Raw genomic sequence first — 26,951 nt, 5'->3', positions numbered from 1 at the left:
AAGGCACAGGCAGGCGCCAGAGTTCGATGGTAAACTGGACCTAAAATTGTACCATGAGTGTCGTCGGAGATTGGTTAGTCATGGAGCCTAGTTAATAAACTCGAGAACTAACCAATCCTTATAGGCGATTAATTGTGAAGTGGTTACGATATCTTGTATGCCAGGTGGTGATCCCAGGCGATGCGGGTTCGAATCCTGGTCGGGTCAGAAAGTGTTCATAGTGATTTATGGTTCACGCAGCCTTTGTATATATATATATATATATATATATATATATATATATATATATATATATATATATATATATATATATATATTATTAAATATGACCGAAAAGGTAAGATTAATAATTCTAACCCGAATTTTCTCAATATTTCTTATGTTTTTCTTCACTGTCGGTGGTATTACCACCGACACCCACACACACCTGGGGCCCGGCGGCTGAGTGGACATCACTCGAGATTCGTACTCCCAAGGGTACGGGTTCGATCCCCGGCGGAGGCGGAAACAAATGGGCAGAGTTTCTTTCACCCTGATGTCCCTGTTTCACCCTGATGTCTTGTGGTGGGGGGGGGGGACCTGACCTTAACTAAAGTTTGCAAGAACTGATCTGTTCTTCTCATTAAACATTAACAACTCTATTGCTTATGTTCGGGAATATATAGCTATGATAGTTACTTTTGATATTAGTTCAACAAGTGATTGTTCTTTAGGCTTAGGCTCCTTCTGTGTTAATAATATCCGCCTGAGGCATGAGTGGACGCTTCTTCAGTATTATGTACACGTCTCTTGTTCTAGTGATTAGTATCAGTAAATACCATTTGACCTCTCCCCGAGTGTGTCCATGTTAGTAATTATTAGCAAACACGTTATTAATACTTAAATGTCCAGAGCTTCCGTCACTCATCCGTGCCGTGATGAGTGACGTTGAGTGGTTGGTCCCTCACCCATGGGTCCCTCCCCCAGGGGTCCCTCACCCAGGGGTCCCTCAACCCGGGGTCCCTCACCCCGTGGTCCCTCACCCAGGGTCCCTCACCCCGGGGTCCCTCAGCCAGGGTCCCTCCCCCAGGTTCCCTCACCCAGGGGTCCCTCACCCAGGGTCCCTCACCCAGGGGTCCCTCACCCAGGGTCCCTCACCCAGGGTCCCTCACCCAGGGGTCCCTCACCCAGGGTCCCTCACCCCGGGGTCCCTCCCCCAGGGTCCCTCCCCCAGGTTCCCTCACCCAGGGGTCCCTCACCCAGGGTCCCTCACCCAGGGGTCCCTCACCCAGGGGTCCCTCACCCCCTGGACTTAAGACACGGAGGCGTCACGCAAGTGGTCGCCCACACATGGTGACTTAGGTCAGAGGTCACGACCTTTACTGCCGGGGACAGGTGGCGTGGGCAGTAGCTCTTCCTGTCACCATTGTCCCGTCCACTCTGGCCTGCCCGCGCTGTCTTCCTGCCCCGCCCTGCACCGCCTTACCTGGCCCCCTCCTCCCCACCTACACCCACACCAGAGATATACACATCCACCCACACACCCCACCTCCACACCTACACATCAACGTTCCCACTCCTCATCTACACACCTACAACATTTTTTTTTAAATTATCTCATCAATATTTTCTCAAGAAAACAGGAAGACATCTTTTCAGTGATGAAAATCATTCTACGAAGACCCGGTTACTTTACACCACAGTGTTGCTGGAGGGTGAGCACGTCAATATTGTCCCCCCCGCCACCCCTGGCGCCCACACGTGTCTCTGGCCGGAGTCTCTCTCACCTTCCTCACTTTTCACGGAACTAAGCATTAACCTTTTATCGTTCTCAATTCGTAGAATATTAACCACATTACAAGAAATGTTGGAGTTACCGGTGTTATTTCTAGGAAGGTTCTCTGGAACAGTACTTGAAACTTTGAAGAGTGAAGTGGACAAGTTTGTGCTGGAGCTACCGGATCAAGCTGGCTATGATGACTGTGTGCGCCCTTTCACCACAGAAACTAACGGTCCACATGAGCTGAACAACACCACCTGCAGGTGGCATCCTGGCCAACATTCCTTTAGCTTTCAGAAACCTGGACAAAGGTGCTTTCCCGGCCATATATACAGTGAAGGTGAGACCCACACTTGAATATGCATCCCCAGCATGGAACTTTTACCTGAAAAAGGACATTGCGAAACTAGAAAAAGTCCAGAGACATGCAAAAAGACTTGTTGCTGAGCTGAAGGGATTGATCTGTGAGGAAAGACAGCGAGAACTGGACCTTATCACACTTAAGGAAAGGAGAGATGAGTTCTCTTGAGGTTATCTTGAGATGATTTCGGGGCTTTAGTGTCCCCGCGGCCCGGTCCTCGACCAGACCTCCACCCCCAGGAAGCAGCCCGTGACAGCTGACTAACACCCTGGTACCTATTTACTGCTAGGTAACAGGGGCATAGGGTGAAAGAAACTTTGCCTATTGTTTCTCGCCGGCGCCCGGGATCGAACCCGGGACCACAGGATCACAAGTCCAGCGTGCTGTCCGCTCGGCCGACCGGCTCCCACATCTCCCACGACCGGCTCCCACGATCTGGGTGGATATGATAATAACATGAATGATTCTAAGGGAAATTGATAAAGTGACCGAGAGGTCATAGATGGAATTGGAGACGTAATGAGTGACAATTTTGTTCATGTAAATATAAGATAAGCATGAGAAATGTGTCATTGTCTTAGTCTTTGAACGTTCCGATGAGGGGGGGGGGGTTGGACCCAATCTGTACACCAGTTGATTGGCAGTTGAGAGGCGGGACTAAAGCGCCAGAGCTCAACCCCCGCAAGCACAATTATGTGAGTACACAATGCATTAGGCAGTGATGTGGTGGAGGCTGACTCCATACACAGTTTCAAATGTAGATATGATAGAGCCCAGTAGGCTCAGGAACCTGTACACGAGTTGATTGATGGTTGAGAGGCGGGACCAAAGAGCCAGAGCTCAACCCCCGCAAACACAAATAGGCGAGTACACACACACACACACACACACACACACACGCACACACACACACACACATACACACACACACACACACACACACACACACACACACACACACACACACACACACACACGCACACACACACACACACACATACACACACACAGCAGAGAAAGTAAGGTAACAACCAGCATGACATGACAAAACTCAAGCTGCTGAGCCAGACAGTATGTCACCATGGATATTAAAAGCAGCAGCACAGACCCTCATCATACCTCTGGCATTGATGGCATTAATGGATCATTACAAAGCGGTGATAGCCTATAAAACGAGATTAATTGTAATAATGAGTAAAGTGGAGCGTTGGATTTTCAACTTTGTCAAATAGAATACAAAGAGTAACGGTCTATCAGATAAGATCAAGATCAAGTCCAAGTGCAGTGAAAAGCTCTGTACCTCAGGGGACAGTCTTTACACCACTGATAGGCCCTCGTGGCTGAGTAGACAGCGCTCGGGGGTTATAGTCCTCACCGGAGCCTTCAGTCCTTCTGACCGGAGCCAGCTACTTCACATGGACCAACAAGAGCTGCCTCACATGGACCAACAAGAGCTGCCTCTCATGGACCAACAAGAGCTGCCTCACATGGACCAACAAGAGCTGCCTCACATGGACCAACAAGAGCTGCCTCACATGGACCAACAAGAGCTGCCTCCCATGGACCAACAAGAGCTGCCTCACATGGACCAACAAGAGCTGCCTCCCATGGACCAACAAGAGCTGCCTCACATGGACCAACAAGAGCTGCCTCACATGGACCAACAAGAGCTGCCTCACATGGACCAACAAGAGCTGCCTCACATGGACCAACAAGAGCTGCCTCACATGGACCAACAAGAGCTGCCTCACATGGACCAACAAGAGCTGCCTCACATGGACCAACAAGAGCTGCCTCACATGGACCAACAAGAGCTGCCTCCCATGGACCAACAAGAGCTGCCTCACATGGACCAACAAGAGCTGCCTCCCATGGACCAACAAGAGCTGCCTCACATGGACCAACAAGAGCTGCCTCACATGGACCAACAAGAGCTGCCTCACATGGACCAACAAGAGCTGCCTCACATGGACCAACAAGAGCTGCCTCCCATGGACCAACAAGAGCTGCCTCACATGGACCAACAAGAGCTGCCTCACATGGACCAACAAGAGCTGCCTCACATGGACCAACAAGAGCTGCCTCACATGGACCAACAAGAGCTGCCTCACATGGACCAACAAGAGCTGCCTCACATGGACCAACAAGAGCTGCCTCACATGGACCAACAAGAGCTGCCTCACATGGACCAACAAGAGCTGCCTCCCATGGACCAACAAGAGCTGCCTCACATGGACCAACAAGAGCTGTCTCACATGGACCAACAAGAGCTGCCTCCCATGGACCAACAAGAGCTGCCTCCCATGGACCAACAAGAGCTGCCTCACATGGACCAACAAGAGCTGCCTCCCATGGACCAACAAGAGCTGCCTCACATGGACCAACAAGAGCTGCCTCACATAACTCTACAGATGACTATAGTGTTAGGGAGGTGGCCTGTCATTAGTGATCCTCCGGACACGACCCGGCGGCTCTCTGCTCTCTCATCTTTGTTGATAACGAGGCGGAGGAAGGGGAGGGGGCGGCGTCCCTCTCACCTGTATATACTGGTCATAAATAGGGCAGGTGGGTGGTGTTTTGTGTTGCTAGTGTAGTGGGCAGTGAGGGGAGGATGAGGGCTTTTGTGTTGCTGGTGTAGTGGGCAGTGAGGGGAGGATGAGGGCTTTTGTGTTGATACCTGGTTGATGGGGTTCTGGGAGTTCTTCTACTCCCCAAGCCCGGCCCGAGGCCAGGCTTGACTTGTGAGAGTTTGGTCCACTAGGCTGTTGCTTGGTCCGTAGGCCCACATACCCACCACAGCCCGGTTGGTCCGGTATTTTTTTTTTAGAAAATAGTCTAGTTTTCTCTTGAAGATGTCCACGGTTGTTCCGGCAATATTTCTTATAGTCGCTGGGAGGACGTTGAACAACCGCGGACCTCTGATGTTTATACAGTGTTCTCTGATTGTGCCTATGGCACCTCTGCTCTTCACTGGTTCTATTCTGCATTTTCTTCCATATCGTTCACTCCAGTACGTTGTTATTTTACTGTGTGTAGATGGTAGATTTGGGACCTGACCCTCCAGTATTTTCCAAGTGTATATTATTTGGTATCTCTCTCGTCTTCTTTCTAGTGAGTACATTTGGAGAGCTTTGAGACGATCCCAATAATTTAGGTGCTTTATCTCGTCTATGCGTGCCGTATATGTTCTCTGTATTCCCTCTATTTCAGCAATCTCTCCTGCTCTGAAGGGGGAAGTGAGTACTGAGCAGTACTCAAGACGGGACAACACAAGTGACTTGAAGAGTACAACCATTGTGATGGGATCCCTGGACTTGAAGATTCTCGTAATCCATCCTATCATTTTTCTGGCTGTCGCAATATTTGCTTGGTTATGCTCCCTAAACGTTAGGTCGTCAGGCATCATTATTCACAAATCCTTTACAAGCTATTTTCCTACCATGGGCAGATTCGATTGTGTTTTGTACCCTGTATTATGTTTAAGGTCCTCATTTTTACCGTACCTGAGTACCTGGAATTTATCACTGTTAAACATCATGTTATTTTCTGATGCCCAATCGAAAACTTTGTTAATATCTGCTTGTAGTTTTTCAATGTCTTCACCAGGGGTAATTTTCTTGCCGATTTTTGTGTCATCTGCAAAGGATAACACGAAGCTGTGACTTGTATTTTTATCTATATCTGATATGAGAATAAGGAACAGCAGTGGTGCAAGGACTGTACCTTGAGGTACAGAGCTTTTAACTGCGCTTGGACTCGATTTTATTTGATTGACTGTTACTCTTTGTGTTCTGTTCGTCAGGAAATTGAGTATCCAGCGTCCTACTTTACCAGTTATTCCCATTGACCTCATTTTGTGTACTATCACTCCATGGTCACATTTGTCGAATGCCTTTGCAAAGTCTGTGTATACAACATCTGCATTGTTTTTCTTCTAATGCCTCAGTGATTTTGTCGTAATGATCAAGTAGCTGTGAGAGACATGATCTTCCCGCTCTAAATCCATGTTGGCCTGGATTGTGGAGGTCATTGGTCTCCATGAAACTAGTGACCTGACTTCTGATCACTCTCTCAAATACTTTTATTATGTTGAACGTTAGTGTAACTGGTCTATAATTCTTTGCCAATGCTTTGCTACCTCCCTTGTGTAGAGGGGCAATGTCTGCTGCTTTAAGCGCATCTGGTATCTCCCCTGCGTCCAAGCTCTTCCTCCACACTATACTGAGCGCCTGTGCTACTGGCACTTTGCATTTCTTTATAAATATTGAATTCCATGAGTCTGGACCCGGGGCTGAGTGTATGGGCATACTGTATTGTCAATTTCTCTTTCAAAATCTGCCACGCTTGTGTTGATATCAGTTATATTTACCGGGGTTTGGATATCACGCATAAAGAAGTTGTCCGGATCTTCCACTTTCATGCTGTGTATCAGAGTGCTAAACATGTCCTCATACTGCTTTTTGTAGTGTCATATTGATCTTCCCGTCTATAACGCTGTGTTCCTCTCGCGTGGACTTCCGGACACTGAAGATTGTAACATTTTTTGTCCCTAACTGAGAATTTACATAGTTTAGGGTGGAAGCATCTACACCCTGTTCCAAAACGTCATGTACCCCTCGCCAACATGTTCCTGCATTTTCAAGGATGCAGAAAAATGCATTTTGCACCTAATTTCTCATATTTGCATATTCCTTGTGCATAGAATTTGCAAATATTTTCAGTTTTTATTTTTTTCACAGTATTTATACGTGTGCCTGTCTTGGCCGCCTCATTATTGGAGCCATCTCCGTTGTTCGTCCCAATTCCTTCGTTTATGCACGCTTTCCCACTGTTGCTCTCATTGATTATATTACCTGGCGCTGCAATATTGTTGTTGTGTTGTACCACAATATCCTCTCCCTCCACACTACTGCTGCGGTTCTCTAAACTATCTGTTCCAGTGTTTTGGTCGTTATCCAGTGTTGTCTTTTCACAGTCGGCATATATCACTGGTAGATTTTCAGTCAATGATAATCTCTGTGACTCGGGAATCTTTTTCATCAGTTGAGTTACGTTTTCCCATATTAACCTGTCATTGTTGCCAAACCCAGTATATTCCCTGACTGTTTGTGCACGCTGTAGGTTATTCTGCGCAGCTCAGGTAATATCTTGTGTTACAGATGCAACACTTGACGCCTGCAATATGTCTTTTATATTCTTCTAGTTGATGGTATATTCTAAAGTTGATGGTATAGTGGGGAGTGAGGGAAGGATGTTCCGGTAGGAGCCAGGGAGGTGCAACAAACAAGGGGGGGGGGGTCATCTGGGGCGTGAAGGAGGAGAGAGGTGCTGGGGATGTGCTCCAGACGCTCTCCGAGTCTCCAAGAGCACCATAAACACGTGAACACTGTGAGGCGTGTTATGGTGGTGTATGTGTACACGTGTTCCCTAGTGTTGAGAGACAGGGGGAGGGTAGAGCCCCTAGTGTTGAGAGGCAGGGGGAGGGTAGAGCCCCTAGTGTTGAGAGGCAGGAGGAGGGTAGAGCCCCCTAGTGTTGAGAGGCAGGGGAGGGTAGAGCCCCTAGTGTTGAGAGGCAGGGGAGGGTAGAGCCCCTAGTGTTGAGAGGCAGGGGAGGGTAGAGCCCCCTAGTGTTGAGAGGCAGGAGGAGGGTAGAGCCCCTAGTGTTGAGAGGCAGGGGAGGGTAGAGCCCCCTAGTGTTGAGAGGCAGGGGAGGGTAGAGCCCCCTAGTGTTGAGAGGCAGCGGAGGGTAGAGCCCCTAGTGTTGAGAGGGAGAGAGTCAGGGGAGGGTAGAGCCCCTAGTGTTGAGAGGGAGAGAGGGACAGCCAGGAGGCGGCTAGGGACAGAACAGTCCCCCACGCCGAGGCAGACGAGGATGAATGAGGCATCAGAATAATAAAACGCTCGCATTTACAAGTTATAGCCTTCCCTTGCCCGCCGTGGGCCGCTCCCGGGGGTGCTATAGAGACCACGCTCTCTCCCTCCTCCCTGGAATATAGGACCTATTTCCCCTGGGCATAAGACCCGGACACGCTACTGGTCCCCAAAACTGAGCTCTGGTGCGCCATGTGGATATCCCCTCCGCCTCCCTCCAACACCCCCACAGGGAAACTAGGTCACATCCTTGGAATCAATGCTGCTGGCTCTGGTTATTTGGGTTTAATAATTACCTGAGCGGGAGTCTGGGTACGACTTAGGTACGGCATGTGTTAACGCCACGAGGCCTTATTGTTGGGTTTTGTGCACGAGGGGACACATTAGTGGCTGGCTGGCTGGCTGGCGTTGTCGCTGGCTGGCTGGCTGGCGGCGTTGTCGCTAGCTGGCTGGCTGGCGGCGTTGTCGCTGGCTGGCTGGCTGGCTGGCTGGCGGCGGTGTTGTCGCTGGCTGGCTGGCGGCAGTGTTGTCGCTGGCTGGCTGGCTGGCTGGTGGCGGTGTTGTCGCTGGCTGGCTGGCGGCGGTGTTGTCGCTGACTGGTGGCGGTGTTGTCAGGGATGTGTGGGAGGTGGTAGTGTAGAGCTGGTGTTTCCCTGTATGAGCTCTTACACTGGTGAGGACTGCTTCATTACTGAAGAGGATGGTGATTACTGAAAGGGGGGATATTAATAGAGGGTTGGGAGATTATATGAGGTGTGGGGGTAAATAGCAGGGTGGGCGGTGATGGCGGGGTCTGGCGCCCGCAGCCCTCAGTGTTCCTCCTGGCGCCCGCAGCCCTCAGTGTTCCTCCTGGCTCCCGCAGCCCTCAGTGTTCCTCCTGGCTCCCGCAGCCCTCAGTGTTCCTCCTGGCTCCCGCAGCCCTCAGTGTTCCTCCTGGCTCCCGCAGCCCTCAGTGTTCCTCCTGGCTCCCGCAGCCCTCAGTGTTCCTCCTGGCTCCCGCAGCCCTCAGTGTTCCTCCTGGCTCCCGCAGCCCTCAGTGTTCCTCCTGGCTCCCGCAGCCCTCAGTGTTCCTCCTGGCGCCCGCAGCCCTCAGTGTTCCTCCTGGCGCCCGCAGCCCTCAGTGTTCCTCCTGGCGCCCGCAGCCCTCAGTGTTCCTCCTGGCGCCCGCAGCCCTCAGTGTTCCTCCTGGCGCCCGCAGCCCTCAGTGTTCCTCCTGGCGCCCGCAGCCCTCAGTGTTCCTCCTGGCTCCCGCAGCCCTCAGTGTTCCTCCTGGCGCCCGCAGCCCTCAGTGTTCCTCCTGGCGCCCGCAGCCCTCAGTGTTCCTCCTGGCGCCCGCAGCCCTCAGTGTTCCTCCTGGCTCCCGCAGCCCTCAGTGTTCCTCCTGGCGCCCGCAGCCCTCAGTGTTCCTCCTGGCGCCCGCAGCCCTCAGTGTTCCTCCTGGCGCCCGCAGCCCTCAGTGCTGGTGTTCTCTTAGTGTGTTCATTGTCATCCATTATAACACGTGTTCATCTTCCTCAGTTCTCTTCCTATTCTCTCCACTAATTCTCTCTCTATCAGATATTCCCATTTTCGATATGCTAGCATTTCCCTATTCCCATTTCTTCCACTTTATATAGCTCTCATTTGCTTTATATATTTTATAATATTCATTTACTGAATATATATTTTTTGTTACATTTATATATTCTTTCTTTTTTACATTTATATATTCTTTCTATTTGTTTATATACTTTCATTTACTTTATATATTTTAAGACCAAAATACACGAGTTGTTGGGCCATATTAGCATTTCTTGGTCAAAGTTTTGGGTGTTGTAAAGTTGATGGTGTGAAGACCAGGTCTTGCCTGGTTAGTTGGTCAGCGCCGGTCTCCTTCCCTCCCGGACTTGAACCACCACCAAGTTCTTCTACACTTCTATAAGCCTAATTCTCTTTGGTCTTTCCTTTTCCGGCTGGTGCTTTTTTTTTTCTTAATAATTTTGACCAATATTCAAGTTTGTCAATTCAAACAGCTTTGTTCTCAGTGTGAGGGCCGTCAGCGCCTCACCGGGAGGACATTTACTCATGTTCTGGTCATTTGTCCATATTAACTGTGTCTTACGTGGTCCTCATGAGGGTTGTTGGTCACCACTACTACCACTACCACTACCACTACCACTACCACCACCACCACCACCACCACCACCACCACTACCACCACCACCACCACTACCACCACCACCACCACCACCACCACCACCACCACTACCACCACCACCACTACCTCACTCCCACTGAAATGATTCTCATGACACAATCCTTGTATTCGCTTGTAGACTTCAAAGAAATCTCTGTAAAAGCCTTGTTTCTTTTGACCAGCAGTACCCTGAAGGACCAAGTTATCATCAGATAAGCCTGGCATAGGCTAAGCTTGGAGAGTAGAAGAGCTCTCGAAACCAACTACAGGTAAATATAAGTAAACTTCACCTATTCTTCTCCTCTTATATTCCTTTTCTTTGCATTATCTAATCTTCGCTGAGAAGTATTACATTGGTGATCATAACTAGTCACTTAGTCTATACAACTCTGATCACACCAAGGGTTGTGTCCTCAGTCTTGCGAGTTCCTCCACTTTATTTAAAAGTCCATCAGCATTGGTGCAGTAAACACCATCAGTGACCACTGAACATCAGAGGACCATGTCTGCTCAATAATCTCCCAGCAAGCATTAGAAATGTTGCCGAGACAAAGGTGGACTTCTTCAAGAAGCAGTTAAAGAGGTTCCTGCAAGAAGTGTTTGACCAACTGGATTGTAGTGGTATGTGGGAATGTGTGCCACTCCCAAGCAACAGCCTGTTGGACCAAGTTATCACAAGTTGAGCCTGGCCCCATGCTGGACTCGGGGAGTAGAAAAACTCCCGAAGCCCTTTCGAGGTATGTTCCAGGTATTGGTGTATCAGATTTTCAGACTCCATTGTTCTTCTGTTGTGTAACTGGGCAGCTGCCAGGGGGGGCCGAGTCAGTTTCAGTAACTGAGAAGACAAATGTGATCAAACCTAACCTACCTAAACTTAACATAACAAAGTCAGTAATTCATCTTTCTCATAAAATAGATTATTATTGTTAGATTCGCTTGTAGACTTCAAACATCTGGAAAGAAATATTTGAAAATAACGAAAATTATTCGTCCTATTTGGCATATCGGACCTTGTATACCAGGTAAAGGAGTGCGGTGTTGGCTATTAGACATGTGTGAATGTGTTTATTATATATATATATATATATATATATATATATATATATATATATATATATATATATATATATATATATATATATATAATAACCCCCTTTCACCCGAGGCCGGCTTCCTTCATGACCCAGCAGAAGGAAGAGTAATAATTATTAAAGTTATATTATAATAATTATTACTCTTCCATCTGGGTGATGAAGGAAGCCTCGGGTGAGGATCAGTCTTGGGACTGGTGGTGCGGTGCTCACACGTCCACCTCCTGGGGCTCGTGCGGCCCAACACACAAGAAAATGCATATATGCTGATTAGCATTGTAAATGTGTGGCCACGTCTGTGGTAGAAAATAATAATAATAATAATAAAAACATGTCCCCCTCGATCTGTTACTATTCCGTGTGAACATTTCGTCTATGTCCACTCTGTCAATCCCCCTGAGTATTTTATACGTTCCTATCATATCCCCCCTCTCCCTTCTTTTTTCTAGTGTCGTAAGGCTCAGTTCCTTCAGGCGCTCTTCATATCCCATCCCTCGTAACGCTGGGACGAGTCTTGTTACAAACTTCTGAACCTTTTCTAGTTTCCTTATGTGTTTCTTCAGATGGGGACTCCATGATGAGGCGGCATACTCTAAGACTGGCCTCACGTAGGCAGTGTAAAGCGCCCTAAAAACCTCCTCACTTAGGTTTCTGAATGATGTTCTAACTTTTGCCAGTGTAGAGTACGCTGCTGTCGTTATCCTATATACATGTGCCTCAGGAGATAAATTAGGTGTTACGTCTACGCCCAGGTCTCGTCACAGGTAGGCAGTTCCCCTTCATTGTGTACTGTCCCTTTGGTCTCCAATCACCCGATTCCATTTCCATAAAATTACATTTCCTCGTGTTGAACTCCAGTAGCCATTTCTCTGACCATCTCTGCAACCTGTTTAAGTCCTCTTGGAGGATCCTACCATCCTCATCTGTCACAGCTCTTCTCATTAGTTTTGCGTCATTCGCGAACATTGACATGTAGGATTCCACTCCTGTAAACATATCATATACGTAAATTAGAAATAGAATTGGTCCCAGCACCGATCCTTGAGGTACTCCACTTGTTACTGTTCGCCAGTCCGACTTCTCGCCCCTTACCATTACTCTCTGGCACCTTCCTGTTAGGTAGTTCCTCACCCATGCTAGGGTCTTTCCGCTTACTTCTGCCTGCCTCTCAAGTTTGTATAGCAGTCTCATGTGCGGTACTATATCAAAGGCCTTTTGGCAGTCCAGAAATATGCAGTCTGCCCAACCTTCTCTGTCCTGCCTTATCCTCGTTATTTTATCATAGAATTACAAAAGGTTTGTTAGGCAAGATTTCCCTTTCCAGAACCCATGTTGATGTTTGTTTACAAACCCAATGCTCTCCAGGTGTGCAACAAGTCTTAGCCTAATTATTCTTTCAAGTATTTTACAGGGGATGCTTGTAAGTGATATAGGTCTATAGTTAAGTTCCTCCTCCCTATCCCCTTTCTTGAAAATTGGTACGACATTTGCCCTCTTCCAGCAATTGGGCAATTCTCTCGACATAAGTGATTCATTAAAGATCCTTGCCAGAGGCACGCTAAGGGCCTGTGCTGCCTCTTTTAGTATCCACGGTGATACTTTGTCTGGTTCAACCGCTTTAGTTGCATCCAGTGTTGTCAACTGTTTCATTACCTCCTCTGCTGTCACCTCTATATCTGATAGTCTTCCATCTAGGGTAATCTCTTCTAACAATGGGAGCTGCTCAGGCTTGGTTGTGAACACTCCATGGAAACTGGCATTCAGTGCCTCGCAGATTTCCTTGTCACTTTCCGTATATGTTCCGATATGACACTGTGGGTGTATGTGTGTATTTGTATTTACCTAGTTGTACTCGCCTAGTTGTGCTTGCGGGGGTTGAGCTTTGGCTCTTTGGTCCCGCCTCTCAACTGTCAATCAACTGATGTACAGATTCCTGAGCCTACTGGGCTCTTATCATATCTACATTTGAAACTGTGTATGGAGTCAGCCTCCACCACATCACTTCCTAGTGCATTCCATTTATTTTAGGTGATGAGTGTGTGTGTGTGTGTGTGTGTGTGTGTGTGTGTGTGTGTGTGTGTGTGTGTGTGTGTGTGTGTGTGTGTGTGTGTGTGTGTGTGTGCACCAGGAGGGAGGGGGTGGGGGTAGACGGGTCCCAGCCAGCTAGCGGCTGGTCTGATCAATACTCTCCACACACTGTCCGTTCCTCTGGTGCCGGCAGCGGCATCCCTTCCTCTCTCTTTCATATTACTCTCAATTATCTCGCTTCCTTCATTTATTCTCCTTCATATTATTCCTCTTTTGTGCTACAAATCATCACCTAAAAGTTAATCTTTGGGTTTAAACCACATTAGATTTTATGTACACTAATTTGCGTTCAGTGTAAGCATTAGTGGAGCCTTAAGGAAGTAGTAGTGAGCCGCAGTGATCCGACTTAACTTTTGTTGGTGATGATGAAGAGTTATGATGAGTTGTGTGGTGCCTGCTGTTGTGGTGGTGAGAGGGAGGGGGGGGGTCCTATAGCGGTATAGGACACTGAGGACACGGTAGAGGACATGGTATAGGACACTGAGGACATGGTATAGACACTGAGGACATGGTATAGGACACTGAGGACACGGTATAGACACTGAGGACATGGTATAGGACACTGAGGACATGGTATAGGACACTGAGCACATGGTATAGGACACTGAGGACATGGTATAGGACACTGAGGACATGGTATAGGACACTGGGGATACGGTATAGGACACTGAGAACATGGTATAGGACACTGAGGACACGGTATAGGACACTGAGGACACGGTATAGGACACTGAGGACACGGTATAGGACACTGAGGACACGGTATAGGACACTGGGGACACGGTATAGGACACTGAGGACATGGTATAGGACACTGAGGACACGGTATAGACACTGAGGACATGGTATAGGACACTGAGGTCATGGTATAGGACACTGAGGACACGGTATAGGACACTGAGGACACGGTATAGGACACTGATGTTTAATATTGTCCATAACCCGAGAGTTCAGTCATACAGGATCGGTAGCATCAGGTTGCCGGGACTATAAGTATTGTAGAGTCACGCCGTTCAGGTGTTCATTGTAACAGGCGGCCTTCGGGTCAGGTCGTGTGATGTGACCTGGCTTTCTGCTAAGCTGATAATTGCAACCAGATGGCGGGGTCTTTCCATCAAACAAGCCGCTGTCTAGGTGGGGTGGGTACCAAGCCAGAGGCGCTCTCTTGGTAGGCGGAGCTCCTTAGCTCCCGGGTCTCCCATAAATACTCCTGGAACTGTACATTTGGGGCACTGAGCAGGATAGCGATAGATAGATCGCTTGTCGAGAGAGGATCGTGTAGCTAGACTAGACCTGTCCCAGGCCGGCTGGGCACTCTGTGAGCCGTAGGTCTTCTGAAGGTGTGGCGTATATTGTGATTTTAACTTTGGTGTTGTGTGATGTTGAAGGAGAGTCGACCGGAGGTGCTCTCAATGTCTTGTGTGTTCACTTTCTTCTGAGTTAATTTGAACATCACGTGATATGGTTGAATTATAACTATATGATTGAGGATATAATAGTAAATATATAATTTATTAATTTACTTTTCTAAATTGCCTTTAATTGTGACCCCTAGATGTTGTATAAGGAAAGGTAAGAGTAGAGAGCACTCTCAAGTTTACTGGGTTAAGATTATGACTTAAAGAGTCTTGGTTATATGAGTTATATTCGTACAGCGGTATATGATGACGTCAGAGAATATTGTTGTACACACAAGTTCCATTCCTTGTCTTATATATACTTGATTGGATGGTGGCAGCAACTTGCTATCTTTCTACTAGTCTACCAGTCTTACTTTCTACTCTTCTACTTTCCTCCCTGACCTCAGTCTCTCCTTCTTATTCTAAACTTTCCGTTTCTCCTAACCACTCCTCCTCACACCTCCCTTACTCCCTGGCCCCGTGTGTCTCCCTGGCCCCGTGTGTCTCCCTGGCCCCGTGTGTCTCTCCCTGGCCCCGTGTCTCTCCCTGGCCCCGTGTGTCTCTCCCTGGCCCCGTGTGTCTCTCCCTGGCCCCGTGTGTCTCTCCCTGGTCCCGTGTGTCTCTCCCTGGCCCAGTGTGTGTCTCCCTGGCCCCGTGTGTGTCTCCCTGGCCCCGTGTGTCTCTCCCTGGCCCCGTGTGTCTCTCCCTGGCCCCGTGTGTCTCTCCCTGGCCCCGTGTGTCTCTCCCTGGCCCCGTGTGTGTCTCCCTGGCCCCGTGTGTGTCTCCCTGGCCCCGTGTGTGTCTCCCTGGCCCCGTGTGTCTCTCCCTGGCCCCGTGTGTCTCTCCCTGGCCCCGTGTGTCTCTCCCTGGCCCCGTGTGTCTGGGCAGGGACACCCCGCCCTCCGCCCCCACCTCCCAAGTTGAAGGTCAGACAGCAAGTTAATAATCCAGGAGATGTGGACGGTGAAGTGAGGTTCCAGGAGTGTGTGGTGAATCACTGAGCCGCCTCCACACTACTACCACCCCTTTTGTGGGGGGCGACCATGGTGCTGGAGGTGACGGGGGTGGGGGGGACGGTGGGGGCGACCATGGTGCTGGAGGTGACGGGGGTGGGGGACGGTGGAGGGGGGCGACGGTGGGGGCGACCATGGTGCTGGAGGTGACGGGGGTGGGGGACGGTGGAGGGGGGGTGGGACCATGGAAGGGGGGGGGGACGGTGGGGGGCGACCATGGTGCTGGAGGTGAGGGGGGTGGGGGACGGTGGGGAGGGGGACGGTGGGGAGGGGGGTGGGACCATGGATGGGGGGGGGGACGGTGGGGGGCGACCATGGTGCTGGAGGTGACGGGGGTGTGGGAAGGTGGGGACCGTAGAAGGGGGGGACGGTGGAGGGGGGGGGGATGGTGGAAGGGGGGGGGATGGTGGGAGGGGGGTCATATGTGTGGACCAAACCTTGAGGCAGGTGGAGTGTGTTGGTAGTTTAAGGGAGCCTCCCTACCAGAGCCTCAGATATTAACACCAAGTAAGGCATCCAGCACTTCCACTAACACGATAACATCATTTATATTTGCCAACATCCAGGGTATAAAAACACGCAAATCCAACAAAGTTCACTTCATAGATGGTCTCCTTCATGAGGCAAATGCAGTGTTTGCAGCCCTAACGGACACTCACACGCAGGACTACCATGATGGTGAAATATGGATCTCAGAGTACAATCTTTTCAGATGTGACAGGAAACACCGGATTCAGGGTGGGGTCAGCCTCTACATCAAAGACACACTCATCTGTACTGAACTGCTTAATACCTCAAATGATATGGTGGAAGTGCTGATATTCAAAATACAGATCCTAAATGTAGTCATTGTCCTTGTATATAAGTCACCGGAGGCAAACCCTCAGCAGTTTAAAGACCAACTAATGAAAATAGAACACTGCTTGGAAAACCTCACAAATCCAGCCCCGAACATCATCCTGCTTGGGGACTTCAACCTACGGCACCTGAAATGGAAGCACCTGGCTAATACAGTAATATCAGAAAGAATACCAGGAAGTAGCCTAAATGAACAGGCACATGCAAATGATCGGCTACGGATGTGCGACAGGTTTGCCTTAAACCAGCAAATAGTAGAACCAACTAGGAAGGAGAACACGCTGGACCTCATTTTCACCAATAATGATGAATTGATCGGGAACATAATGATTACAAATACCTGTTACTCAGATCACAACTTAATTGAAGTTCTGACAACCATGGGGAATAGACCTTCAAAACCAGTCCAGATTCCCGGTGGAGGGAAGGAAGGCCTCCCTCCCTTCCATGGCCTCCCTGGCCATGGAAGACAAACAAAACGCTGATGTAATTTACACAGATTTCGCAAAAGCTTTTGATAAATGTGACCATGGTGTTATTGCACATAAAATGCGTCCAAAAGGAATTCCCGGAAAAATAGGCAGATGGATCTACAATTTCCTGACCAACAGAACCCAATGTGTAATAGTCAACAAAATAAAATCCAGCCCATCAACCGTGAAGAGCTCAGTCCCCCAGGGCACTGTGCTTGCTCCAGTACTTTTCTCATCCTCATATCGGACATAGACAAGGACACAACCTATAGCACTGTATCATCCTTTGCAGATGACACTAGGATCTTCATGAGAGTAGGCAACATAGAGGACACGGCAAACCTTCAATCAGATGTAGATCAGGTCTTTCTATGGGCTACAGAAAATAATATGGGGTTTAACGAAGACAAGTTCCAGCTCATGCACTATGGAAAAAATGAAAATATAAAAACGGAAACCACGTACAAAACTCAAGCAAATCATAACATAGAACGAAAAGGCAATGTAAAGGATCTGGGTGTACTCATGTCGGAAGACCTTACCTTTAAAGAACACAATAAAGTAGCCGTCACAACTGCAAGAAAAATGACAGGTTGGATAACAAGAACTTTTCACACTAGAGATGCTGAACCGATGATGATACTTTTCAAAACGCTTGTGCTCTCTAGAGTGGAGCACTGCTGCACAATGACAGCCCCTTTCAAAGCTGGAGAAATTGCTGACCTGAGAGCGTGCAGAGATGCTTTACTGCTAGAATCCACTCAGTAAAACATCTAAACTATTGGGACCGACTAAAGAGCCTAAATCTGTATTCCCTTGAGCGCAGGCGAAAGAGATACTTAATAATCTATACGTGGAAAATAATAGAGGGGCTCGTCCCAAACCTGCACACAGAAATAACATCACATGAGACCAGAAGACATGGCAGGATGTGCAGAATACCCCCGTTGAAGAGCTGAGGTGCAACAGGTACTCTGAGAGAGAACTCTATCATCAGAGGCCCGAGACTGTTCAACACGCTTCCGCTACACATAAGGGGCATAACTGGCAGACCCCTCACAGTGTTCAAGAGAGAACTGGATAAGCACCTCCAAAGGTGCTTATCCAGTTGAGCAGGTGCCCGGTTGAGCACCTGCTCAACCGGGCTGTGACTCATACGTCAGGCTGCGAGCAGCCGCGTCCAACAGCCTGATTGATCAGTCCAGCAACCAGGAGGCCTGGTCGACGGCCGGGCCGCGGGGACTCTAAGCCCCGGAAGCACCTGACGGTAACCTCATGGAGGCGCCCCACCAAGACAGCCACATTACCTGGCTGTGCCCCCGGCGCCGGACCAGTCAACAAGTGGAGGCCGGAGGTAGTGTGAGAGAGAGACTGGTAGGGTTCATGACCAACCCACACAACACAAGATGGAGAAGCCAAGACGTTCCGGTTCGTGGTGGACCGTTATCAAGTCTTGGGTTGAAACATGGTGGCTTGTGCATGTTGTGGTGGGTTGTTTGGTCATCGTGTCTTCAGCCACGTTATTGTGTCTCATCGTCTGCACTGGTAAGGTTGTTAGTGATGGCCTTCTGAGCGCTCTTGAAGGTAATTATGTCATTTCACAACTCATTCTCCTGTTCAGATAGTACCTGTTGTGAAGGTCGTCAATAGTCACGAATTCTTACGTACTTAGCTGTTAGATAGTAGTATACTGACTACTAAGGAATTATCTATATAAATAAACATGTAAATGTTCGTTTGTTCTAAATCGCTAATCTCCGAAAGTTCTTCACCGATTGCTTTGAAATTTTTACACAACGTTCTATTCGCATAGACGCGTGTTAATATTTACCTACTATATACATGCCACACATGTGATTAATAATTATTTTGTGTGACATTGCGTTGGAATTGAGCTGTGTTGTTTACCGTACAGTTCATTTCGTGAGTATAGTTTATTTTTTTATTTCTTCATTTCTTTTCATTTTTTTTAATTGTTATTTTTCAGTGATGGGAACATCAGATCATTTGATATTCTCGTTTTTCTGATGGGAATATCAGATTATTTGGGAACGCATCGGACGAGGGAGTGGGGAATGGTGGGGAGGACGAGGTGGGGGGGGGGGCAGGGAAGGGAGCCATGCACGTTGCTCAGCCACGCTGGTCATACAGGTGTCCGGCCTTACAGGTGCCCGGCCCTACAGGTGTCCGGCCTTACAGGTGTCTAGCCCTACAGGTGTCCGACCCTACAGGTGCCCAGCCCTACAGGTGTCCGGCCTTACAGGTGCCCGGCCCTACAGGTGCCCGGCCTTACAGGTGTCTGGCCCTACAGGTGTCCGACCCTACAGGTGCCCAGCCCTACAGGTGTCCGGCCTTACAGGTGCCCGGCCTTACAGGTGTCTGGCCCTACAGGTGTCCGGCCTTACAGGTGTCCGAACCTACAGGTGCCCGGCCCTACAGGTGTCCGAACCTACAGGTGCCCGGCCCTACAGGTGCCCGGCCTTACAGGTGCCCGGCTTTACAGGTGCCCTGCCTTACAGGTGCCCGACCCTACAGGTGCCCGGCTTTACAGGTGCCCGGCCCTAAAGGTGTCCGGCTCTACAGGTGCCCGGCCCTGCAGGTGTCCGACCCTACAGGTGTCCGACCCTACAGGTGTCCGACCCTACAGGTGCCCGGCCCTACAGGTGCCCGGCCCTACAGGTGCCCGGCCCTACAGGTGCCCGGCCTTACAGGTGCCCGGCCTTACAGGTGCCCGGCTTTACAGGTGCCCTGCCTTACAGGTGCCCGACCCTACAGGTGTCCGACCCTACAGGTGCCCGGCCCAACAGGTGCCCGGCTTTACAGGTGCCCGGCCCTACAGGTGCCCGACCCTACAGGTGCCCGACCCTACAGGTGCCCTGCCTTACAGGTGTCCGGTCCTAAAGGTGTTCGGCCCTACAGGTGCCCGGCCCTACAGGTGTCCGGTCCTAAAGGTGCCCGGCCCTACAGGTGTCCGGTCCTACAGGTGCCCAGCCCTACAGGTGTCCGGTCCTAAAGGTGCCCGGTCCTAAAGGTGCCCAACCCTACACGTGACCGAAACTACAGGTGCCCGGTCGTACAGGTGCTTGGCCCTACAGGTGTCCGAAACTACAGGTGCCCGGCCCTACAGGTGTCCGGCCCTACAGGTGCCTGGCCCTACGGGTGTCCGGCCTTACAGGTGTCCGGCCCTACAGGTGCCCGGCGGTGCCCAGCCCTACAGGTGCCCGGATCTACAGGTGCCCAGCCCTACAGGTGTCCGGCTCTACAGGTGCCCGGCCCTACAGGTGCCCGGTCATACAGGTGCCCAGCCCTACATGTGTCTGGCCCTACAGGTGCCCGGCCTTACAGGTGCCCAGCCCTACAGGTGCCCGGCCCTACAACTGTCCGGCCCTACAACTGTCCAGCCCTACAGGTGTCCGGTTTTACAGGAGTCCGGCCCTACAGGTGTCCGGCCCTACAGGTGGCCGGTCAAACAGGTGTCCGGCCCTACAGGTGGCCGGTCATACAGGTGCCCGGCCCTACAGGTGTCCGGTCATACAGGTGTCCGGCCCTACAGGTGGCCGGTCATACAGGTGTCCGGTCATACAGGTGTCCGGCCCTACAGGTGGCCGGTCATACAGGTGCCCGGCCCTACAGGTGGCCGGTCATACAGGTGCCCGGCCCTACAGGTGGCCGGTCATACAGGTGGCCGGTCATACAGGTGCCCGGCCCTACAGGTGCCCAGCCCTACAGGTGCCTGGTCATACAGGTGCCCGGCCCTACAGGTGCCCGGCCCTACAGGCAGGACGGAAACACTGTCCTGTTTATTGGTGTTGACGGAGCAGACACGTGGTCCACCGCAGGTGATTCTCCTTCGTAGACAAACTGTCAAACTAATAACATGTAATCTCCATATGACTATAAATGTCTACGGTAATACACATTAAAAAGTGGATAGACTGATTAGGGGAAATGCTTACTGATGTTTTTTTATTGTCTCGTGGCGTAACGATTGGTCCCCCCCAAGATAACACTATAATATGGCCACAAAATGTGTATATTGGTACTTAGCCCAACCGGACATAGTGTCCTCAGTGATGACTGATGTCGTTTACAAAGTGTGGCGTCCGATACTGCTCGGATGTTCTCAAAAATAGACGATGGAAGAGAACAACTTGAGGACACTCTGGTGACGGCCTCTCTCTCAGCAAGTGAGCGGGGTGACGCGCGCGCCACCTGGATGCCCCACCCTGTATTAACACTGCCTATAATTCACAATACTTTATTCTGGTTTTCTATTAAATGTAAACATTGCCGATGTTATTTTACGTCATAATAACATAAGGTTAGTAACTTATATTTCTTAATACAATAAATACATCCTATCTCACTAGGGGTTAGTATTTGGGTGTCGGAAGTTTCCGACACTAGTGTATCACGTGAGCCTTAAGGGTCAAGAAGATTTGTAAGACCCGACACTTGTACCTTGAGGTGGCGCCACGTGTTGTCTGCTGTAGTTACCACTTAAACTCACTTGTGTACATAGTTCAATATTTAGTGTAGAGTACAACTTGTAGTTACAACCAGTCAACTGTTGTGTATCTTAGTGACAAACTTAGTAGTTATATGGTGTTAGAACCTGTTAAATTGTTCCTTATTCCATGTAGCCCTGCCTAGCATCACCCTATAGTCCTGCCTAACACCAACCTGTAGTCCTGCCTCACACCACCCAGTAGTCCTGCCTCACACCACCCAGTAGTCCTGCCTCACACACCACCCTGTAGTCCTGCCTCACACACCACCCTGTAGTCCTGCCTCACACACCACCCTGTAGTCCTGCCTCACACACCACCCAGTAGTCCTGCCTAGCACCTCCCAGTAGTCCTGCCTCACACCACCCAGTAGTCCTGCCTCACACCACCCAGTAGTCCTGCCTCACACCACCCTGTAGTCCTGCCTCACACCACCCAGTAGTCCTGCCTCACACACCACCCAGTAGTCCTGCCTCACACCTCCCAGTAGTCCTGCCTCACACACCACCCTGTAGTCCTGCCTCACACCACCCAGTAGTCCTGCCTCACACACCACCCAGTAGTCCTGCCTCACACACCACCCAGTAGTCCTGCCTCACACACCACCCAGTAGTCCTGCCTCACACACCACCCAGTAGTCCTGCCTCACACACCACCCAGTAGTCCTGCCTCACACACCACCCAGTAGTCCTGCCTCACACACCACCCAGTAGTCCTGCCTCACACACCACCCAGTAGTCCTGCCTCACACACCACCCAGTAGTCCTGCCTCACACACCACCCAGTAGTCCTGCCTCACACACCACCCAGTAGTCCTGCCTCACACACCACCCTGTAGTCCTGCCTCACACACCACCCTGTAGTCCTGCCTCACACACCACCCTGTAGTCCTGCCTCACACACCACCCTGTAGTCCTGCCTCACACACCACCCTGTAGTCCTGCCTCACACACCACCCTGTAGTCCTGCCTCACACACCACCCTGTAGTCCTGCCTCACGCACCACCCTGTAGTCCTGCCTCACGCACCACCCTGTAGTCCTGCCTCACGCACCACCCTGTAGTCCTGCCTCACGCACCACCCTGTAGTCCTGCCTCACGCACCACCCTGTAGTCCTGCCTCACGCACCACCCTGTAGTCCTGCCTCACGCACCACCCTGTAGTCCTGCCTCACGCACCACCCTGTAGTCCTGCCTCACGCACCACCCTGTAGTCCTGCCTCACGCACCACCCTGTAGTCCTGCCTCACGCACCACCCTGTAGTCCTGCCTCACACACCACCCTGTAGTCCTGCCTCACACACCACCCTGTAGTCCTGCCTCACACACCACCCTGTAGTCCTGCCTCACACACCACCCTGTAGTCCTGCCTCACACACCACCCTGTAGTCCTGCCTCACACACCACCCTGTAGTCCTGCCTCACACACCACCCTGTAGTCCTGCCTCACACACCACCCTGTAGTCCTGCCTCACACACCACCCTGTAGTCCTGCCTCACACACCACCCTGTAGTCCTGCCTCACGCACCACCCTGTAGTCCTGCCTCACACACCACCCTGTAGTCCTGCCTCACACACCACCCTGTAGTCCTGCCTCACACACCACCCTGTAGTCCTGCCTCACACACCACCCTGTAGTCCTGCCTCACACACCACCCAGTAGTCCTGCCTTACACCACCCTGCTCGCCCCCCTCCCCCCTCCCCTGCTCGTGCCTACACCAGTAATAAGTACAGCAGCTCACCTGTAGATTTCAGGGGCAAGGCCGTCACCGCCCTGTGTCCCGCCTCCACCCACCACCACTCCGGGCGTGGCGTGACGCTGGTGCTTGCTGGGGCCCTTCCACCACCACCACCACCACCACAACCATAACCACATCCACCACCACAACCACCACCAGTCACAACCCCGTCCGAGGCGTGAGGCTTGTGTTTGCTGCGGCCCCTCCTCAACCACCACACCCATCACAGCCACTATAAAAAGCACCACCACCACCACACTGCCCACCACCACCACCACCACCACACTGCCCACCACCACACTGCCCACCACCACCACCACACTGCCCACCACCACACTGCCCACCACCACCACCACCACCACACTGCCCACCACCACCACCACCACCACACTGCCCACCACCACCACCACCACCACACTGCCCACCACCACCACCACCACCACCACACTCCCCACCACCACCACACCACCACCAGCGTGCCGTCCACCCGTGTACCCGGCATGGCCCAGCTGGAAAGTGAGTACCTCAATGTTACTCGCCCTCCTCTCCTGCTACTGCCCCCCTCTCCTGCTACTCCCCACCTCTCCTGCTACTCCCCCCCTCTCCTGCTACTCCCCCCTCTCCTGCTACTCCCCACCTCTCCTGCTACTCCCCACCTCTCCTGCTACTCCCCCCCTCTCTCCTGCTACTCTCCCCTCTCCTGCTACTCCCCCCCTCTCCTGCTATTTCCACCTCTCCTGCTACTCCCCCCTCTCCTGCTACTCCCCCCTCTCCTGTTACTCCCCACCTCTCCTGCTACTCCCCACCTCTCCTGCTACTCCCCACCTCTCCTGCTACTCCCCCCCTCTCTCCTGCTACTCCCCACCTCTCCTGCTACTCCCCCCCTCTCTCCTGCTACTCCCCCCTCTCTCCTGCTACTCTCCCCTCTCCTGCTACTTCCCCCTCTCCTGCTACTTCCCCCTTCTCCTGCTACTCCCCCCTCTCCTGCTACTCCCCCCTCTCCTGCTACTTCCCTCTCTCCTGCTACTTCCCTCTCTCCTGCTACTTCCCTCTCTCCTGCTACTTCCCTCTCTCCTGCTACTTCCCTCTCTCCTGCTACTTCCCTCTCTCCTGCTACTCCCCCTCTCCTGCTACTCCCCCTCTCCTGCTACTCCCCCTCTCCTGCTACTCCCCCTCTCCTGCTACTCCCCCTCTCCTGCTACTTCCCCCTCTCCTGCTACTTCCCCCTCTCCTGCTTTTACTGGGTCAGTAGTGTACAGTGTGTGTACTGGGTCAGTAGTGTACAGTGTGTGTACTGGGTCAGTAGTGTACTGGGTCAGTAGTGTACAGTGTGTGTGTACTGGGTCAGTAGTGTACAGGGTGTGTACTGGGTCAGTTGTGTACAGGGTGTGTACTGGGTCAGTTGTGTACAGGGTGTGTACTGGGTCAGTAGTGTACAGGGTGTGTACTGGGTCAGTTGTGTACAGGGTGTGTACTGGGTCAGTTGTGTACAGGGTGTGTACTGGGTCAGTAGTGTACAGTGTGTGTACTGGGTCAGTAGTGTACTGGGTCAGTAGTGTACAGGGTGTGTACTGGGTCAGTAGTGTACAGGGTGTGTACTGGGTCAGTTGTGTACAGGGTGTGTACTGGGTCAGTTGTGTACAGGGTGTGTACTGGGTCAGTTGTGTACTGGGTCAGTTGTGTACAGGGTGTGTACTGGGTCAGTTGTGTACAGGGTGTGTACTGGGTCAGTTGTGTACAGGGTGTGTACTGGGTGAGTTGTGTACAGGGTGTGTACTGGGTCAGTTGTGTACAGGGTGTGTACTGGGTCAATTGTGTACAGGGTGTGTACTGGGTCAGTAGTGTAATGTCTTCATATCTGACATTACGTTAATGTTCCCCTATCTTCCTTTACCTTAATGTTTCTATATCTGTCATTACCTTAATATTCCCATATGTCATTACCTTAATATTCCGATATCTGTCATTACCTTAATGTTCCCATATTTGACGTTACCTTAATGTTGCCATATCTGTCATTACCTTAATGTTGCCATATCTGTCATTACCTTAATGTTGCCATATCTGTCATTACCTTAATGTTGCCATATCTGTCATTACCTTAATGTTGCCATATCTGTCATTACCTTAATGTTGCCATATCTGTCATTACCTTAATGTTGCCATATCTGTCATTACCTTAATGTTGCCATATCTGTCATTACCTTAATGTTGCCATATCTGTCATTACCTTAATGTTCCCATATCTGTCATTACCTTAATTTTCCCATATCTGTCATTACGTTAATTTTCCCATATCTGTCATTACCTTGAGGAAGCCAGGTGGTATGTCAGTAGTGTACAGTAGTGTACAGTGTGTACTGGGTCAGTAGTGTACAGTGTGTACTGTGTCAGTAGTGTACAGTGTGTACTGTGTCAGTAGTGTACAGTGTGTACTGTGTCAGTAGTGTACAGTGTGTACTGGGTCAGTAGTGTACAGTGTGTGTACTGGGTCAGTAGTGTACAGTGTGTGTACTAGGTCAGTAGTGTACAGTGTGTGTACTGGGTCAGTAGTGTACAGTGTGTGTACTGGGTCAGTAGTGTACAGTGTGTGTACTGGGTCAGTAGTGTACAGTGTGTGTACTGGGTCAGTAGTGTACAGTGTGTACTGGGTCAGTAGTGTACAGTGTGTACTGTGTCAGTAGTGTACAGTGTGTGTACTGGGTCAGTAGCGTACAGTGTGTGTGTACTGGGTCAGTAGTGTACAGTGTGTGTACTGGGTCAGTAGTGTACAGTGTGTGTACTGGGTCAGTAGTGTACAGTGTGTGTACTGGGTCAGTAGTGTACTGGGTCAGTAGTGTACTGGGTCAGTAGTGTACAGGGTGTTTACTGTGTCAGTAGTGTACAGTGTGTGTACTGGGTCAGTAGTGTACAGGGTGTACTGGGTCAGTAGTGTACAGTGTGTGTACTGGGTCAGTAGTGTACAGTGTGTGTACTGGGTCAGTAATGTACAGTGTGTACTGGGTCAGTTGTGTACAGGGTGTGTACTGGGTCAGTTGTGTACAGGGTGTGTACTGGGTCAGTTGTGTACAGGGTGTGTACTGGGTCAGTTGTGTACAGGGTGTGTACTGGGTCAGTAGTGTACAGGGTGTGTACTGGGTCAGTAGTGTACAGGGTGTGTACTGGGTCAGTAGTGTACAGGGTGTGTACTGGGTCAGTTGTGTACAGGGTGTGTACTGGGTCAGTAGTGTACAGTGTGTGTACTGGGTCAGTAGTGTACTGGGTCAGTAGTGTACAGTGTGTGTGTACTGGGTCAGTAGTGTACAGGGTGTGTACTGGGTCAGTTGTGTACAGGGTGTGTACTGGGTCAGTTGTGTACAGGGTGTGTACTGGGTCAGTAGTGTACAGGGTGTGTACTGGGTCAGTTGTGTACAGGGTGTGTACTGGGTCAGTAGTGTACAGTGTGTGTACTGGGTCAGTAGTGTACTGGGTCAGTAGTGTACAGGGTGTGTACTGGGTCAGTAGTGTACAGGGTGTGTACTGGGTCAGTTGTGTACAGGGTGTGTACTGGGTCAGTTGTGTACAGGGTGTGTACTGGGTCAGTTGTGTACTGGGTCAGTTGTGTACAGGGTGT

At 50.7% G+C, this 26,951-nt stretch overlaps 1 protein-coding gene across 19 annotated transcripts in view; it reads left to right on the top strand.

The window, feature by feature from the left end:
* The window catches only part of LOC123763958 (cAMP-regulated phosphoprotein 21), a 257,113-nt gene that overhangs the window by 79,732 nt on the left and 150,430 nt on the right, over positions 1 to 26,951 (top strand). For 9 of the 19 annotated variants that reach the window (XM_069330053.1, XM_069330049.1, XM_069330052.1 and 6 more), the window contains one exon: positions 23,348 to 23,854. The exons of 4 other annotated variants lie outside the window; for them this stretch is intronic. In XM_069330053.1, coding sequence (XP_069186154.1) covers positions 23,839 to 23,854 — 16 coding nt within the window. In that variant the 5' untranslated portion in view covers positions 23,348 to 23,838. Of the gene's footprint in view, positions 1 to 10,349; positions 10,437 to 23,347; positions 23,855 to 26,951 lie in introns of all 19 variants that reach the window. 6 more of the 19 variants (XM_069330054.1, XM_069330058.1, XM_069330056.1 and 3 more) reach the window with 2 other exon arrangements.

This window comes from Procambarus clarkii, chromosome 23 (genome assembly GCF_040958095.1).
Source record: "Procambarus clarkii isolate CNS0578487 chromosome 23, FALCON_Pclarkii_2.0, whole genome shotgun sequence".
Classification (NCBI taxonomy): domain Eukaryota; kingdom Metazoa; phylum Arthropoda; class Malacostraca; order Decapoda; family Cambaridae; genus Procambarus; species Procambarus clarkii.
The sequence above is the reverse complement of the archived record's forward strand: the minus strand, read 5'-3'. Positions and strand labels throughout refer to the sequence as shown.